The sequence below is a fragment of the Salvelinus sp. IW2-2015 genome, linkage group LG23, assembly GCF_002910315.2.
Source record: "Salvelinus sp. IW2-2015 linkage group LG23, ASM291031v2, whole genome shotgun sequence".
NCBI lineage: Eukaryota > Metazoa > Chordata > Actinopteri > Salmoniformes > Salmonidae > Salvelinus > Salvelinus sp. IW2-2015.
Window position 1 is genome coordinate 32,342,380 of NC_036863.1, and position 19,991 is coordinate 32,362,370.

At 42.9% G+C, this 19,991-nt stretch overlaps 1 protein-coding gene across 3 annotated transcripts in view; it reads right to left on the reverse strand.

Moving 5' to 3' along the window:
- LOC111950768 (neuronal PAS domain-containing protein 2) overlaps positions 1–19,991 on the reverse strand; it is a 79,629-nt gene that overhangs the window by 3,783 nt on the left and 55,855 nt on the right. The window contains exons 8-21 of one of the 3 annotated variants that reach the window (XM_023968638.2): positions 17,104–17,217; positions 15,998–16,116; positions 14,888–14,970; positions 13,373–13,479; positions 12,898–13,045; positions 12,546–12,630; positions 12,099–12,228; positions 11,770–11,876; positions 11,574–11,654; positions 9,336–9,533; positions 9,001–9,192; positions 8,650–8,843; positions 8,033–8,125; positions 9–219 (exon numbers count right to left, since the gene is read on the reverse strand). In XM_023968638.2, the coding sequence (XP_023824406.1) occupies positions 9–219; positions 8,033–8,125; positions 8,650–8,843; positions 9,001–9,192; positions 9,336–9,533; positions 11,574–11,654; positions 11,770–11,876; positions 12,099–12,228; positions 12,546–12,630; positions 12,898–13,045; positions 13,373–13,479; positions 14,888–14,970; positions 15,998–16,116; positions 17,104–17,217 (1,862 nt within the window). Of the gene's footprint in view, positions 1–8; positions 220–8,032; positions 8,126–8,649; positions 8,844–9,000; positions 9,193–9,335; positions 9,534–11,573; positions 11,655–11,769; positions 11,880–12,098; positions 12,229–12,545; positions 12,631–12,897; positions 13,046–13,372; positions 13,480–14,887; positions 14,971–15,997; positions 16,117–17,103; positions 17,218–19,991 lie in introns of all 3 variants that reach the window. The other 2 variants (XM_023968637.2, XM_023968639.2) reach the window with 2 other exon arrangements.

The following is a 19,991-nucleotide window of genomic DNA, read 5'->3' on the forward strand; positions in this document are numbered from 1 at the left end:
TACTGTACCTGAAAGAACTGCTGGGGCTGCTGCAGCTGCAGAGAGTGCTGGCAGGCCTGCTGCTGAGCATGATAGGTGGGCTGGGCCTGGTGCGTGATAAAGCTGTTGTGAGGGATCATGATGGAGGACGTGAAGACGGGAGAGGGGACCAGGACAGCGTTGCAGTTCACCTGCTGCATGGGAAACGACGGGGTCATCATCTGCTGCTCCAGGGTGTATCTAGGAAGGGATGGGTGCAATCAACAGGTCAAATATGTTTACTATGTTGATAGTTACAGAATGTGTGTGCCATTGAGGGCTCTATTTTCGGCTGGCGTTACGGTGGCGTTAGTGTCAAACGCACGTTATTTAGAAACATAAAAAACGAATGCTTTTCCCCCCATTTCGTTTTATTTGATTAAAAATCAAGCATAGCCTCCCCTCCTCTTAATTAAGTATTTTTCCCCCCCTGCCCAATGCAGTTGCGAAAAAGTCAAGACTGTCGATAAACGGTTTGGATCCTGAGACCACTTTGAATTACAGTGATCCCTCGCCACTTCGCGGTTCACTTATCGCGGATTCGCTATTTCGCGGATTTTCATAATGCATTTTTTTTTTTTTTTTGGTGCATTGTGCTCTGCATTCTGATTCGCTAAAAACTCACTCCCGCTTCTTGTATCAAAACATGCTACGAATTGTGCTATCATTTTGTCGTCTCGTGCAGTTATGTGTACGTACATAAAACAGCTTGGCAAATTTACATTAAGTTGGCCAGGAAGGAAGGAAGGACTAACGCTTGGTCGCTTAGCAACCATGGTGCGAATGGCCACTGAACTTAAGCGAGTAGCTGAGGAATGGGACCCTTTGATGAGCCGTTCATTACAGTTCTCCAACGTAATCGATGGTGGCATGTCGGTGTACAAGGATCTTTTTGCAAAGAAGAAAAAAGAGCGACAACAGCTGCCTATCACTATGTTCTTCCCGAACAAACACACCTGCACCGCGGGCTTCAGAAGAAGAGAACACTGCAGAGCGCAGTCAGGATGCAGCGGCCCAGTCTGAAGAGCAGTGAAACGCGCCTACACGTGAGTCACTGTATTTGTATACATGTAATAGTTGCTAATTGTAAAAAAAAAAAAGTTTTCTATTTCGCGGATTTCACTTATCGCGGGTCATTTTCGGAACGTAACCCCCCGCGATAAACGAGGGATTACTGTACATCTTAATCACCAAAGCTTTATTAAAAAAAGAAGAACGTTTGACAGGCGCAAAACAGTGAGCTGACATTCCATTTTTATCTATGCATTTTAGGAGACCCACGTTATTTTAGCCATGCAGGTGCCGTTTTCGACGTGCGTAAAACCCCTCCATGATGTAAGCTACGTGTCCATGCCATCATGAAATGAGCAATGAGAACATCTGTACCGGTGAACTCGTATTTAGAAGTTATTTTCCTGTGACAATTGCTTGTTTTGCGTTTTATATTTTCAAAACCAAGGCCTCCCTTACCCTTGGCCTACTATGACTCCCTTACCCTAGGCCTACTATGACTCCCTTACCCTTGGCCTACTATAAGACTCCCTTACCCTTGCCTACTATAATGACTCCCTTACCCTTGGCCTACTATGACTCCCTTACCCTTGGCCTACTATGACTCCCTTACCCGTGGCCTACTATAATGACTCCCTTACCCATGGCCACCTATAATGACTCCCTTACCCTTGGCCTACTATAATGACTCCCTTACCCTTAGGCCTACTATAATGACTCCCTTACCTAGGCCTACTATGACTCCCTTACCCTTGGCCTACTATAATGATCCCCTTACCCTTGGACCTACTATGACTCCCTTACCTAGGCTACTATAATGACTCCTTACCCTAGGCCTACTATAATGACTCCCTTACCCTTGGCCTACTATGACTCCCTTACCCTTGGCCTACTATAATGACTCCCTTACCCTAGGCCTACTATGACTCCCTTACCCTAGGCCTACTATAATGACTCCCTTACCCTTGGCCTACTATAATGACTCCCTTACCCTTGGCCTACTATAATGACTCCCTTGGCCTACTATAATGACTCCCTTACCCTTGGCTACTATAATGACTCCCTTACCTAGGCCTACTATGACTCCCTTACCCTTGGCCTACTATAATGACTCCTTACCCTTGGCCTACTATAATGACTCCCTTACCCTTGGTCTACTATAATGACTCCCTTACCCTTGGCCTACTATAATGACTCCCTTACCCTTGGCCTACTATAATGACTCCCTTACCCTTGGCCTACTATAATGACTCCCTTACCCTAGGCCTACTATAATGACTCCTTACCCTAGGCCTACTATAATACTATAATGACTCCCTTACCCTAGGCCTACTATAATGACTCCCTTACCCTAGGCCTACTATAATGACTCCCTTACCCTTGGCCTACTATAATGACCCCTTACCCATGGCCTACTATGACTCCCTTACCCTAGGCCTACTATGACTCCCTTACCCTAGGCCTACTATAAATGACTCCCTTACCCTGGCCTATATAATGACTCCCTTACCCTTGGCCTACTATAATGACTCCCTTGGCCTACTATAATGACTCCCTTACCCGTGGCCTACTATAATGACTCCCTTACCCGTGGCCTACTATAATGACTCCCTTACCCTTGGCCTACTATAATGACTCCCTACCCGTGGCCTACTATAATGACTCCCTTACCCTTGCCTACTATAATGACTCCCTTACCCTTGGCCTACTATAATGACTCCCTTACCCTTGGCCTACTATGACTCCCTTACCCATGGCCTACTATAATGACTCCCTTACCCTAGGCCTACTATGACTCCCTTACCCTTGGCCTACTATAATGACTCCTTACCCTTGGCCTACTATAATGACTCCCTTACCTTGGCCTACTATAATGACTCCCTTACCCATGGCCACCTATAATGACTCCCTTACCCTAGGCCTACTATAATGACTCCCTTACCCTAGGCCTTACTATAATACTATAATGACTCCCTTACCCTAGGCCTACTATAATGACTCCCTTACCCTAGGACTACTATAATGACTCCCTTACCCTAGGCCTACTATATGACTCCTTACCCTTGGCCTACTATAATGACTCCCTTACCCTAGGCCTACTATAATGACTCCCTTACCCTAGGCCTACTATAATGACTCCCTTACCCTAGGCCTACTATAATGACTCCCTTACCCTAGGCCTACTATAATGACTCCCCTACCCTAGGCCTACTATAATGACTCCTTACCCTAGGCCTACTATAATGACTCCCTTACCCTAGGCCTACTATAATGACTCCCTTCCCTAGGCTACTTAATCTCCCTTACCCTTGGCCTACTTAATGACTCCCTTACCCTAGTCCTACTATAATGACCCCTTACCCTAGGCCTACTATAATGACTCCCTTACCCTTGGCCTACTATAATGACTCCCTTACCCTAGGCTACTATAATGACTCCCTTACCCTAGGCCTACTATAATGACTCCCTAGCCTACTTATAATGACTCCCTTACCCATGGCCTACTATAATGACTCCCTTACCCTAGGCCTACTATAATGACTCCCTTACCCTAGGCCTACTATAATGACTCCCTTACCCTAGCCTACTATAATGACTCCTTACCCTTGCCTACTATAAGACTCCCTTACCCTAGGCCTACTATAATGACTCCCTTACCCTAGCCTACTATTAATGACTCCCTTACCCTAGGCCTACTATAAGACTCCCTTACCCTTGGCCTACTATAACGACTCCCTTACCCTTGGCCTACTATAATGACTCCCTTACCCTAGGCCTACTATAATGACTCCCTTACCCTAGGCCTACTATAATGACTCCCTTACCCTAGGCCTACTATAATGACTCCCTTTCCCTAGGCCTACTATAATGACTCCCTTACCCATGGCCTACTATAATGACTCCCTTACCCTAGGCCTACTATAATGACTCTTCCCTACCCTAGGCCTACTATAATGACTCCCTTACCCCTTGGCCTACTATAATGACTCCCTTACCCTGGCCTACTATAATGACTCCCTTACCCTGGCCTACTATAATGACTCCCTACCCTTGGCCTTACTATAATGACTCCCTTACCCTTGGCCTACTATATGACTCCCTTACCTTGCCTACATGGACTTCCCTTACCTTCCTACTATAATGACTCCTTACCCTTGGCCTACTATAATGACTCCCTTACCCTTGCCTACTATAATGACTCCCTTACCCAGGCCACTATAATGACTCCCTTACCCTAGCCTACTATAATGACTCCTTACCCTAGGCCTACTAATACTATAATGACTCCCTTACCTAGGCCTACTATAATGACTCCCTTACCTAGGACTACTATAATGACTCCCTTACCCTAGGCCTACTATAATGACTCCCTACCCTTGGCCTACTATAATGACTCCTTACCCTAGCCTACTTATATGACTCCCTTACCCTAGGCCTACTTATAATGACTCCCTTACCCTAGGCCTACTATAATGACTCCCTTACCCTAGGCCTACTATAATGACTCCCTTACCCTAGGCCTACTATAATGACTCCCTTACCCTAGGCCTACTATAATGACTCCCTTACCCTAGGCCTACTATAATGACTCCCTTACCCTTGCCTACTGTTAATGACTCCCTTACCTGCCTACTATAATGACTCCCTTACCCTAGGGCTACTATAATGATCCCCTTACCCTTGCCTACTATAATGACTCCCTTACCCTAGGCCACTATAATGACTCCCTTACCCTAGGCCTACTATATGACTCCCTACCCTAGCCTACTATAATGACTCCCTTACCCTAGGCCTACTATAATGACTCCCTTACCCTAGGCCTACTATAAATTGACTCCCTTACCCTTATGCCACCCCTATATAATGACTCCCTTACCCTAGGCCTACTATAATGGCACTCCCCTTACCCTAGGCCTACATATAATGAACTCCCTTACCCTAGGCCTACTATAACGACTCCCTTACCCTTAGCCTACCATAACGAACTCCCTTGGGCCTACTATAATGACTCCCTTACCCTAGGCCTACTATAATGACTCCCTTACCCTAGGCCTACTATAATGACTCCCTTACCCTAGGCCTACTATAACGAAGGCTGGTTCAACAGCAATGCATCTTTTTTATCCAAGCGATTTTATGATATCATTGCATTTTACATTTATTGTTGTTGTTAAAAAAAAAACGGATTGCTTGTTTTTCGTTTAAATTTACTACAACCAAACTTATTAGAATGATTCACCTTCCTGGTTTTATGGTAACAACTCCGTGGCGCGCATGCAATGCAACTGCTGGACATGTGTGAATACGATCTGATCTGTAACATAATCAGAACTATGTTCATAAAACATTAGGGAGCTGTATAAAGGTGAGTGGACATTCTCCCTTTCTCTTTATATTGGATCCAGCAACTGTGAAAGTTTGGATGTGCGTAGAACCCTTTATAGTGTGCATTGTTTTAATATTATATGACCACAGGAGAAATGATGGTGCCTGTAAGTGTGACATAGCCTATTTTTTTTTTTATTGTTGTTTTGCTTAGAATTTTGTTTTTGCCTAAATTCTCTTTTTAGGCCTTATCAATAATGAATTGAATCTTGCTTATTGACAATGTTTGCCATGTCCATGCTCAGCCATAATGCAATTTATAGTAGGCCTAGCCCCTATATCAGTGAAAATGCTACTGAAGTCATGCAATTCCTTAGAAGAGGTGGACTGCAAATGGGTTCAAGTTAACATATTTAGCAAAGATAGGTCTACATTTTGTTATTTCATTTCTGTAAGACATTTAACAAACTATAACGGACTAACATTGGAATTGGAGTTGATTCAATGTATAAAAGACCATAAATACACAACTTAAAGGAACCACATACTTCGCCATGGAGCACGTTCTGATTGGCCAGTGAGGGGCCAAGCCTCGACACCCACACAACTTGTTTATTCATCAAAACCCAGCCCTTTCACGCCAATGCCAGCAAGTCCGCCGATATTTGTAATAGTAAAAATAATTCTGCCACACCCCTGAAACTATAACACTACCGTCTGTGCTTAGATTTACCATTGCGTTAGGTTTGTTAAAATAGAGCCCAGAGGCCAGACAAAAGATTTAAGTGCCTTTGAACGGGGTATGGTAGTAGGTGCCAGGCACACCGGTTTGAGTGTGTCAAGAACTGCAACGCTGCTGGGTTTTTCACGCTCAACAGTTTCCTGTGTGTGTCAAGAATGGTCCACCACCCAAAGTACATCCAGACAACTGTGTGAAGCATTGGAGTCAACATGGGCCAGCATCCCTATGGGACTCTTTTGACACCTTGTAGAGTCCATGCCCTGACGAATTGAGGCTGTTCTGAGGACAAAAGGTGGTGCAACGCTATATTAGGAAGGTGTTCCTAAAGTTTTGTACACTCAGTGTATGTAGATCAGTAGTGCTAAAATGTGGGTATGGTGTGATTCTTTGCAACTAAGGGTATATCATGTGTTTTAAGTACATTCAGTTCATATCAAGGATAAATGCATTCATTGTTCCCATATTTCACTACATTTACTACATATACAGTACTAGTCAAAAGTTTGGACACACCTACTCATTCAAGGGTTTTTCTTTATTTTTTACTATTGATCACATTGTAGAATAATAGTGAAGACATCAGCACTATGAAATAACACATATGGAATCATGTAGTATCCAAAAAAGTGTTAAACAAATCAAAAAATATTTTACATTCTTCAAATTAGCCACCCTTTGCCTTGATGACAGCTTTGCAGACTATTGGTATTCTCTCAACCAACCACACCTGTAATGCTTTTCCAGCAGTCTTGAAGGAGTTCCCACATATGCTTAGCACTTGTTGGCTGCTTTTCCTTCACTCTGTGGTCCAACTCATCCCAAACCATCTCAATTGGGTTGAGGTTGGGTGATTGTGGAGGCCAGGTCATCTGATGCAGCACTCCATCACTCTCCTTATTGGTCAAATAGCCCTTACACAGCCTGGAGGTGTGTTGGGTCATTGTCCTGTTGAAAAACAAATGGGATGGGATGGCGTATCCCTGCAGAATGATGTGGTAGCTATGCTGGTTAAGTGTGCCTTGAATTCTAAATAAATCACAGACAGTGTCACCAGCAAAGCACCCCCACACCATCACACCTCCTCCTCCATGCTTCAGAGTGGGAACCACACATGTGGAGATCATCCGTTCACCTACTCTGCATCTCACAAAGACACAGCGGTTGGAACCAAAAATCTCAAATTTGGATTAATCAGACCAAAGGACAGATTCCCACCGGTCTAATGTCCATTGCTCGTGTTTCTTGGTCCAAGCAAGTCTCTTCTTCTTATTGGTGTAGTAGTTGTTATTTGCAACAATTTGACCATGAAGGCCTGATTCACGCAGTCTCCTCTGAACAATTGATGTTGAGATGTGTCTGTTACTTGAACTCTGTGAAGCATTTATTTGGGCTGCAATTTCTGAGGCTGGTAACTGTAATGAACTTATCCTCTGCATCAGAGGTAACTCTGGGACATCCTTTACTGTGGCGGTCTTCATGAGAGCCAGTTTCATCATAGCACATGATGGGGTTTGCGACTGCACTTGAAGAAACTTTGAAAGTTCTTGAAATGTTCCATATTGACTGACCATCATGTCTTAAAGTAATGATGGACTGTTGTTTCTCTTTGCTTATTTGAGTAGTTCTTGCCAAAATATGGACTTGGTATTTTCCCAACTAGGGCTATCTTCTGTATACCACCACTATCTTGTCACAACACAAGTGATTGGTTCAAACGCGTTAACACTTTTTTGGTTACTACATGATTCAATATGTGTTATTTCATAGTTTTGATGTCTTTACTATTATTCTGCAATGTAGAAAATAGTTTAAAAAAACWAAAAAAAACTTGAATGAGTAGGTGTGTCCAAACCTTTGACTGGTACTGTACGTCAAATAACCAACAGCATAAAGAGTCAACATAATGATTACACACACACTCAAACACACACTTACTTGGTTTGCTGGATGGCTGTGTTGCACTGGGAAGCCTGGGAGTTAACACTGCTATCAGGTACGAGTGTCTGCACTGGCTGGTTGAGCAGCATGCTGCCAGAAAGAACAGTCTATGTCATTCTCAAAGCTAATACTCTGACCTTTCAAAAAAAAAAAAGAAGCCTCCTGGGCCATGGGGACAGACTGCACAAGCTGTTATTTTCCACCTGTGATATATTTCTCCATTTTCCAAACACAGTGTGAGTACAATGGACAGGACAAAAGGTTTCGTGACTCAAGGAGACTATTACCTCTCCAATGTAACCCTAAACTTTTTCTTCTAGTTACTTTCTCTTCAAGGTTAGAGTAAGCACGTGTTAAGCAGGTGTTCTTTCATTCGGAATTCATACAATGTAGATATGATTTCAACTTCAACTCATAAAGCTTTGTTTTGATAAAATACAGCTTCCCATGTCAATTGTTTCCCAAAATGTACTGAGTTACAAGTTGCTTCAATTTAGACCAAACTAAAGGCTGAGTTACACTGACCATGAAGAACAGACTTTCGACAACATGTTCTTGAAAATAATTCCGCAACAAGAAATCAGACTGAGTGGTTTACTGTCTGTAGGGCTCACCGTAGCTGTCTCTCTTGGCTAAACTCAGAGTCTGAGTGTCTTTGGTTTGCGTCCTGCAGTGCCTGTGCGGGCGTCTGCTGAGAGAACATCATGGGGTTGCTGTAGAAGGGCATGGTCAAGTTGGCATGTGTCTGCACCGGGAGACTGACCGCCTGCATCTGCCCACCTGCACTCCTTATCAACCTCTGCTGCACCTAAAGCAACAACAACACTGAAACTACCACCAGGTTGACTACAGTCATGCAAACCCCAATTCCTTCTATATTTTGACAGAATATTACCCTGCTTACTCTATACAAAGTAAAAGTTGAAAGCTATTGGGATAAGAGTACAGAGGGAGAGCTGGGGTACCTGAGGGGAGGGTGTGCTGTGCTCTGTGAGGAGAGAGTGCGGGGACGAGCCGTGGGCTCCATGAAGAGGCTGTTTGGAGTGGCTCGAGGCCTGCCTTATCACCCCAGACTGGGCCTGCTGCTGGGCTGGCTTCCCTGGACCTTGATGCTGAACCTGGCCAAAGTCACTGTGGACCGGCTGCTGTAACAACATCTACACACACACACACACACACACACACACACACACACACACAAAGGAGGGAGGGATTAGCTACTGTATCCACTGTACAACAATTAGCTTAGGTTTAGGGATTGTTTTGGGCAGGGCGTCTGACTAGCGGTAAGCAGGGTTACCTGGAGGTTAGCTAGCTGAAGCTTCTCCTTGATGTCATGCAGCTCCTGTTGCTGAGTCTTGATGTCCATCTGCAGGATGCGTGTCCTCTCCTCCAGCTGCTCCTTGAGCTGGTGCATGACACCTAGCTGAGGCTCAGGAGGCTGCTGCTGGTACATGGACTGTTGCTGCTGCTGTGGCTTCTGTTGTTGTTGCTGCGACTGGAAGAATAGGATACACAGCCATCATGATAAAGGCGGTTCATATCACAGTACCATGTATGGGTCATGCTCTGGCACAAGCCTTCACAGCTGCTCACACACATTTTCAGAGCCAAGGAGGGCTTTACAGTAGTTCAGAAATACAGCACTCAATAACTTGAGGACCATAGAAATCCCTCTACCAATCATTACAGCTTGATTAGCACTTCCAGCTCTTCTTGTTTCCATATCATGTAGATGTAGGAGATGCTTTTACTGGCCCTCATTTCAGATGAGTTGAAGTGATCATCTTGAGACAATTTTGACATACGTGAGAATAGTAGTTTTGCATCTACACTGAACAAAAATATGAAAGCAACATGTAAAGTGTTGGTCCCATGTTTCATGAGCTGAAATAAAAGATACCAGAAATGTTCCATACGTACAAAAAGCTGATTTCTCTAAAATTTTGTGCACACATTTGTTTACATCTCTGTTAGTGAGCATTTCTCCTTTGCCAAGATAATCTATCCACCTGAGGTGTTGCATATCAAGAAGCTGATTAAACAGCATGATCATTACACAGGTGCACCTTGTACTGGGGACAATACAATTCTTCTCTGAAATGTGCCGTTTCGTCACACAACACAATGCCACAGATGTCTCAAGTTTTGACGGAGTGTGCAACTGGCATACTGACTACAGGAAGACCACCAGAGCTGTTGCCAGACAACTGAATGTTCATTTCTCTACCATAAGCTGCCTCCAATGTCATTTTAGAGAATTTGGCAGTACGTCCAACCAGCCTCACAACCGCAGAACACTTGTAACCGCGCCAGCCCAGGACTTCCACATCCAGRTTCTTTACCCACAGGATCGTCTGCGACCAGCCACCCGGACAGCTGATGAAACTGTGGGTTTGCACAACCAAAGACTTTCTGCACAAACTATCAGAAACCGTCTCAGGCAAGCTCATCTGCGTATTCGTCGTCCTCACCAGAGTCATGACCTGACTGCAGTTTGGCGTCGTAACCGACTTCAGTGGGCAAATGCCCACCTTCGATGGCCACTGGCACACTGGAGAAGTGTGCTCTTCACAAATGAATCCCGGCTTCAACTGTACAGGAAACTGAAATGGCAGACAGCGTGTATGGCATTGTGTGGGCGAGCGGTTTGTTGATGTCAACGTTGTGAACAGAGTGCCCCATGGTGGCGATGGGGTTATGGTATAGGCAGGCATAAGCTACGGAACAACGAACACAATTGCATTTTATCGATGGCCTTTCGAATGTACAGAGATACCGTGATGAGATATTGAGGCCCATTGTCGTGCCATTAATCCGCCACCATCACCTCATGTTTCAGCATGATAATGCATGGCCCCATGTCGCAAGGATCTTTATACAATTCCTGGAAGCTGAAAATGTCCCAGTTCTTCCATGGCCTGCATACTCACCAGACTTGTCACCCATTGAGCATGTTTGGGATGCTCCTGATCGACGTGTACGACAGCGTGTTCCAGTTCCCACCAATATCCAGCAACTTCGAAGAGGAGTGGGACAACATTCCACAGCCCACAATCAACAGCCTGATCAACTCTATGCGAAGGAGATGTCACGCTGCATGAGGCAAATGGTGGTCACACCAGATACTGACTGGTTTTCTGATCCAAGCCACTACCTTTTTTCAAGGTATCTGTGACCAACAGATGCATATCTGTATTCCCAGTCATTAGAAATCCATAGATTAGGGCCTAATTTATTTATTTCAATTGACTGATTTCTTTGTATGAATTGTAACTGAGTAAAGTCTTTGATAATGTTGCATGTTGCGTTTATATTTTTGTTCAGTGTAGAATTTAAACATCTATATTTACATCTAAATTATGATCATCCTAAATGACGTTGGTGTAGTCTAAAATCAAGTGGGTGTGGAAGCATTTCATGCAATTGAACGAGGAAGTAAACCAACAAACAAGAACAAGCCGTCATAATACTGTGAGACTACAAGACAAACAGTGAGTAGGCAGGCAGGTGACAGACAGGAAAACTCAACACCAACCATTGCAGAGTGCTGGCTGCAGGTAGGAGAAAGGGGGAGGCTTAGTTGGGGAAGGAGGTCAAAAGAGTTTAGCCCCAAAGTCTACAAGGAGAAGGAAAACAAAACAGGGAGTTGAGCTGGATCCTGGATGCTACCTCCGGGCTAATGTTCTTTCACATGTATTGGTTTTTCCACTGGCATAATGAGGTGAGCTGACCTTTGCACTACTGGGTGCGAGTCTGGACAAATTCTTCTCTGTCCCAGCGATGGATGCCGACTGCCGTGATGGTGTGCAAGCATCTGTGTACCGCAAAGATGAGTTGGCTGCTGGGAAAAATGTATCAATAGGTACTGTAGAAGGTTATGCATACTTCATAGTTAACCATCTAAATTCAAAATAGTATACATTAAGTAAGTGTGTGGTGGTGCAGAGTTTGGATTAGGGTGAGAGTGGTGTTGTATGGTACAGGGTTCAAGTCGGAACGGACCGATCCAGTTAGGGGGTATTTGGGTTAGCTGGACAAAGAGAGCAGCAGGGGGACTCACATGCCGTGTCGGACAGGGCCGTGTGGGAGGACTTCAGGGAGCTGTGGGAGGACACTGAGCGTGCCCCGCTCATCCTGTCCAGTTCGGGGGGGTCCAGATTGGGACAGATGTCCAGGTACACCTCCTGAGCCTGAAACACACAGGATAGAGGAGCATTAAGTACTGACAGCACTAAAAACAAGATTTGGAACACATCTGCTTTTACCCTGAATTCACACAACAGCCTGACACTGGATAGCGCCGTATTTGCATGGCAATTCACCATCCCATTCAGTTCTGAACACTGACATAGGAGTGGGAAGTAAAGCACTACTGTACATGATTACTACAACTGGAACTCGACTTGGTAAAATGGCTCCGCATTATGAAACTTGAATACTGTATGTTATTGTAACATTCTTCACGATTCATCATTTATATTTGATCGTAAGAGTCTCTTCTTCATACCTTCATGGATGACGAAGTGGCCATGTCAGGGGACGTCTCCTCCAAGCCAAACTCTCTCCTCCTCTCCGCTCGCACCTCCGCATAACTACAAGTTCGTGAAAGTGCAATAGAAAGAAAGATCAAATGTCAAATGATCTGCCCATAAGTCAAGCTTTCCCATTTTATTCATCCTAAATGTACAATATCAAATGACAGACAGATACCACAGACCCCTAATGCAGTAGATAAGGTTCAATAGCTCTACACTAGACTGATCCTGAACTATAGGGAGGCAATAACTTTCTCACCCTCAGGGGGCGTTAGAATATACAATACCAAACATGACAGAGAGAGACAGAGGAATTAGGTTTACCTGACAACTGTGTGAGTGCACACTATGAACTCTGGCTTGGAGTTCCACTGGTGGTATGTAATGTAGTAGTGTGTCTGGAGCCAGATCCACTGCTGACCCTTGCTTAGAAACCGATAGTAGCAGGATTTACCCTTCCCAAACTGCATTACTGTGAAGACAACACAACACAGAGGGATGTTTTCAGCAGTCAGGCATATACAAACCACTACACCACACTGCCCTAGTTCACAGTGTACYAGGTAGGAGATGTTTGCATCATCCTAAAATATCAGGGCAGGGGTGAAAAACTCTAAGCAGCCTCATAGTTCCAGGCATTTTATGCTCATTGGTGAAGCAGAAATAGAAATGTAACTACAGCAGGATGACCTATTTCTGTGAAATGGCTGCATGGATCCTGTGGTAGTGAGGGAGAGCGAGATAGGGTAGGAGAGGGGAGGGGGGGTGAAAGAGAGAGAACGTGGAGAGAGTTGCTTACATTGCTTATGACACCGCGATATAAGCTCCAAATCATCCACATGATAGTAATCATAGCCAGAAGTCCCAAGAACCTCAAAGGGCAAGTACCCGATGACTGGTGAAGCTCTGAAGAGAGAGAATAATCAAGATATTAAACTGTTTTATGACAACAACAGACTGGTTAAACTGGGACAATAACTACAGTATTTATTTTGTCGGAATTTACCATTTTATAGCCTGGAGAGAATAACTTGATTGATAATTCCATAACTACCTTGACAAGTACATTGAAAAATTCATAAACATTATGATTAAATAAACCTAACAAGCCTGTACGATCTCAAGCACACAGGGCAATAGAATACTGATATGACACATTGACAGAATATCACCTAAAAATGGCAATGTTGTATAATCACAGCTATGATTATGACTTGATTTTGGCTCACTTGATGCATTTCATTCATCAATGCTCAGTTAAATTCATTTAGCCTAGGCCCCCATAAGCCAAATTCAGAATGGCATGCAGGTCACATTATGGAGGCAGCCATTCTTGTAACCCAGCACATCGCACAGTAGATGTCCAATTATAGCTCAGCAGAGGACACAACGTACAATTTCCTCCCCTGGTTTTACACAATAATATATAAACCCTGGATTGCTGATGCTATGTATTGGCCAATGAGAGGCCTTGAAGCCATGTGTCGGCCATATTGGTACTCCCCAGTAGGAACAGACGTCCATAGGAATGAATGGAATTCTACAGTATTTCAATTAAATGTTTCAGATACAAAATTACATGTATTTAAGTATTTTTGTTGTTGTAGTGGGGACATTAACACTAGTACTTGCAAATAATTATACTTTAAGGAAAATGTTTTTATATATTTGTTCATTTTCTATTTTATGTTCAGCTCACATCATGTAATTTAAATGTATGCATTAATGTGTCTGTAATAGAATAAACGTGAAAAAACAAATGTTAATGGATTTGATTTGATACTGCAGCGCTGGTGTCATGAATGATAGAACGTAGCAGTCTGAGCTGTTTCTTACTGGGCCGTTATCACTTGGTGTTGCAGACTAATCTTGGGGCTCCCTGTCACTATCCATGGCATGGCAGCAGGTTTAAAGGCCTTACTGGGTGAGGAGGCCCGGCCACACGGTGGAAACTAGCACAATCAGTCAGTCACGCTACTAGCAGCACCAGCAGTCTGCTGATCACTGAGCCTGATCACCCAAAGCCAATCAGATGGCAAGTAACCAAGGGACATACAGCGTGGCAGTATGACACACCAGTTAACAGAGTTTACAAACAACAATATCATGTTAATGCCAACATAGGGAAAGGAGAGAACAGCAGTTGTCCTCTTAAATCTATGTGTTCCTGTAGTGTTAAAGATGTGCAGCCTAGAGGATGTCATTAGATGGGCATCGATGATAGTGTAGCTTTCCATCAGGCTATGAAACGTATCAAATTAAAGACTGATAACAGATGGAAGACAAGATGTTAATGTTTCTCAGCTCCTCTTACCTGTGATCTAAGAACAGGAACTTCCATTCAAGGCTGTGTCTGGATGTGAATTCATCACAGGGACCTTCCACATTACACAAATCCTGGTCAAAGAAACAAAAATATTAATTTAAGACCAGTCCTCAAATCCTATAAAACCTGTTCTACCTTGGAATTATAAAATGTTCTATCTGTGAAAAGTCTAGATTTGAGTTATTGAGCATCAAAGCATCAGAACTGTTTTGCAGTGATGAATTCCTCATGAAGTCCCTCACCTTAAAGGTAAGGTAAGAGTACAGAGTAGAGGAGGAGGTTGTAATTGTAACATTGTTTTTCTCAAAAGTGGATCTGGTTTGAGTAAAAAGGTTATTTCATAGTAAAGTAATTTATACATTTAGAGAATACACTTCCTTCAAACCACATTATCAAGTACATTAATTCATGTTCACCATATATTTGTTAAAGCCATAGTTAACTAAAATGACAAATAACTAGGAACATTGATGAAGCTTACATCTGTATCAGTAAACGTATATAATTGTCTGGTCTCTGACGCCCATAGTAAGCAAACTATTTGCTAGTTATCCATGAAATGTGCAAAGTTTATATTTTTTGGTGAAATACTCATTCTATGGGAAGTTTTCGTATTGATATATAGAATGATATCAGACAAAACAACAATGCCTCTCCAATGGGCCTTAAACATGTTCCAAGGTACCTATATTTATTTATGTTAGCCAGAGCCATTCTTCTGCAAAACTGGTTGCAAAAGAGGGCTATCGCATAAGATATCAAGGACTTGGAAGTCAAGGACTTGGAATTATAAGGTTCTATCTTCAAAATGTATAGTTCTGACATATGGAGTATTATTCAAGTCCCAGATCTCAGAACTGTTTTGTGATGTCTTACTCTTTCATGACTCAATAAGTACATGACTTTACATGCATATAATATGAAGATTCACAATGGAAAAACCTCTAAAACAGGCCTTACAAGGATTTTCAAAATGTACTATTTTCTGCTCCCTGTTCAACACTTTTCCACCGTTCTTTACACGTAATATCTACAAACATAAACCCTCTGTTCTCAAATAGAATCAGCAAAGATTTAGCAAAAGAAACATGATCTTACCTTTAAAAATTGTGGAGTGACTAATCGTACAGTGGCAACAAGGCAGACCTGCTCTTCCAGCGATGACGGCAGGGTTTTTGGTAATGTCAAATCAAACCCGTTACAAGAGGAAGTAGGCACTGTCAGAAACAACAGAAACAACAGTCACTCTAAATATCTCACCAGAGGACGGATGTAGGAATAGCAAATATGAATGAACAACTACAATCCATTAGGTGTATTACAACAGTAAATTATAGACACTGAGTGATAACCATCAACCCCACACAGGTATATCTGTTACGAGAGGATGTAGGCGCTGTGAAACAAAGTCAACTGTGTTTCCTGGCCACATCAGTGTGTGCTGGGTTTTTTGTCCTTGCCTCTTTAATCACACACTAATTGGAGAAAGGAAAATCAGCAGGACTGTGGCCCCTGAGGACTGGAGTAGTGATCTCCAGCTAAGAGTCGAGGGTAATGGCAAATCAGACAAAAAAATCTATGATTGGCCGTGTGGGGTTATTCTACGAGTGCCAAATATCTTTACATAATCTTTCCATCTCAACACACACTCTGGTGACCTTACTATGGCATTATGCTATTCAAACGACTGGAAGTCCCGCACTTTAAAGAGTATGGAAATACCTAACAATACGGAGTGTCATTTCAGAAGAGAGGGAAACACTTCCTCATACGTCTAATTTTCCAGTCAATTAGCCTGATATTTGAATAGTGATCGACAATGAGATATGCAGTTCTGAAACGGTTTAAAAACCTGTTTGATTGTCTGCCTGCTTTATGTCTTGAATAAGTTTTCATGACATAACATCTGGTTTATGGCACAAATCTTCATTCCAAACTTAATAGAATGCAGAGGTTGGCCTTATTAATATAACTACATAGTTAAGTGTCCTTTTATCAGTTTGTAGCTCAGTCAGTAGCTAAAGATGAAATGGCACATAAAATACAGATGATAATCAATAGTTCTGGCTGCTGACAGGGAAAGTCACTTCTGTTGTTATGCGAATATGTCAAGAAAACAAAGATTTGGGAACTAAAACATTGCAAAGTGTTACACAACATTCCAATGTCAGGTGATCTGGAGGTAGAAAAACAAAAACACTCACCATTGTTATGAAACTTCAAATCTCCGACAAATTTAACATACTCATATGTAGGCGGTTCCTTTGGGTGGCTGTTTCCTCTGGCTAAATGACAGCAGAACTCAATGTGTGTCTTACCTGGAAAAAAAGAGCAGATGGGAGTTAGCTGGAGTGTCTTCAATAAAACACAATGCTCGTCGTAAAGAAAAATAAATTGAGATTTTTTTTTACTGCCAAAGCAAATAACCCATTACCAGGTTATATTTAGACATCCTCTATAGGCTCTTCCTTTCTTAGATACACTATATATATATATAAAAGTATGTGGACATCCCTTCAAATGAGTGGATTTGACTATTTCAGCCACACCCGTTGCTGACAGGTGTATAAAATCGAGCACACAGCCATGCAATCTCCATAGACAAACATTGGACGTAGAATGGCCTTACTGAAGAGCTCAGTGACTTTCAATATGGCACCGTCATAGGACGCCACCTTTCCAACAAGTCAGTTCAACAGATTTCTGCTCTGCTAGAGCTGCCCCGGTCAACTGTAAGTGCTGTTATTGTGAAGTGGAAACGTCAAGGAGCAACAACGGCTCAGCCGCTAAGTGGTAAGCCACACAAGCTCACAGAACGGGACCGCCGAGTGCTGAAGCGCGTAAAAATCGTCTGTCCTCACTACCGCAACACTCACTACCGCGTTCCAAACTGCCTCTGGAAGCAACGTCAGACCATGAACTGTTTGTCGGGAGCTTCATTAAATGGGTTTCCATGGCCGTGCTGCCGCACACAAGCCTAAGATCACCATGCGCAATGCCAAGCGTGGGCTGGAGTGGTGTAAAGCTCGCCACCAATGGACTCTAGAGCAGTGGAAATGTGTTTTCTGGAGTGATGAATCACACTTCACGATCTGGCGGACGAATCTGGGTTTGGCAGATACCAGGAGAACACTACCTGCCCCAATGCATAGCGCCAACTGTAAAGTTTGGTGGAGGAATAATGGTCTGGGGCTGTTTTTCATGGTTCGGGTGAAGGGAAATCTTAATGCTACAGCATACAATGACATTCTAGATGATTATGTGCTTCCAACTTTGTTTGGGGAAGGCCCTTTCCTGTTACAGCATGACAATTCCCCTGTGCACAAAGCGAGGTCCATACAGAAATGGTTTGTCGAGATCGGTGTGGAAGAACTTGACTGGCCTGCACAGAGCTCTGACCTCAACTCCATCGTAAACCTTTGGGATCAATTGGAATGTGAGCCAGGCCTAATCGCCCAACATCAATGCCCGACCTCAATAATGCCCCTGTTGACTGAACGGAAGAAAGTCCCCATAGCAATGTTCCATCAGCTAGAGGAAAGCCTTCCCAGAAGAGTGGAGGTTGGTATAGCAGCAAAGGTGGACCAAAATCTATATTAATGCCCATGAGTTTGGAACGAGATGTTCGACAAGCAGGTGTCCACATACTTTTGGTCATGTAGTGTATATCTTCTTGTAGTCTTCATGGTGCAACATGATAAACTCTGTTTTCAAATAGTTTCATATTTTATGTGAGTGCTGTCGTGTCTTTGGCATCATTAAACTGAAGACTTATTTATCAAATAACTCTCTGTAATTATTATTACGCGATTAAACTGATTAATCATGTAACTGTAATTAACTAGGAAGTCGGGGCACCAAGGAAAATATTCAGATTATAAAGTTATAATTTTCCTAATTTTAACTTTCAGATATTTGAATATCTGATCACTTGGTCTTCGAATTAATGAATTATTTACCTCATGTTAGTCTCATTCCAAACATCGTAAATTGTTGGTTATCTGCACGAACCCAGTCTTCACTATGACTCATCCATACATAAATTGTCTTAAAATATTTATTTACTAACTAAGTAATTCACAGAAATGCATAAACAAACAGTAGATAGTTACAAGGAAATGATAACGGAGTTTCCCTAGTGGGATAAACCGGTATCGCGGCTTGGTGGACAAAAAGGGAAGTGGGGGTCAACTGAGATGAGACACTACAAAGTTGATAATTATAACAATTTAAATGCTAATCCTTTGCACATGAACGCTCACTCATTCGGGAATAATTGCAATCAATATATATATTTACACTCAGTGTGTCGTCGGGATCTCTGTTGAAAAGTTTGTTTCTGTTGGAGAGTTTGTTCGCCCTCTCTCTGTCGTGGGTAGAAATGGATAGTTCAGAGTGACATTCATTCATGTCGTTAGAATAGAATAGATGTTTCGGCGGTTGTCGGTCTTCGCGTTCAATGATACCGAATTCCTAGCTGCAGACTAGTAATTAATATCAAAGACTTGTTCTTATTCTGTCGGTATCGATAGTCTAAGAGTTTAACCTCGTGGTATGGTTAAAAGATTCAGCCATCTACTCAAACCTTAGCTTATACTCAGGTTTATGGTCTCCTCTCAAACCTTGGCCCTCTCGTAATTGAGGTAAACTCAGTCTGGTGATAGAAAACCCGGGTGGGGGTTTTATTCGGAAGAGTAGAAAAGGGCCTGTCCCAGGATGCCCGACCATAACTGTGCTCATGGGCGGTCCTCTGATGTAGTTAAACTCCAAAAGGGAATTGGAGTTTCCTTCATTAAACAGTCCAAAATCACATTACACAATTTCACAAACAGTGTCATCCTCACTCATTCATCTTATACAACAATTAAATGTAAGCCTCATATCTGAGGCTATTATATAAACAGCGTTATGGTAATGTGGCCGTATTGTCTCCCGTGAGTTTTACAAAATTGTACCAAATGGACCAGTTCGTAGCTGGATTCTTCACCGATCTTTTATACATTCTCCAGAACATAAATGTTGTTCGGACCTCAAGTTCTGTGAGGTGGAAGAAATTCCTCTGTTCTCTCTATGAAAACTCCCTCTCTCTCTA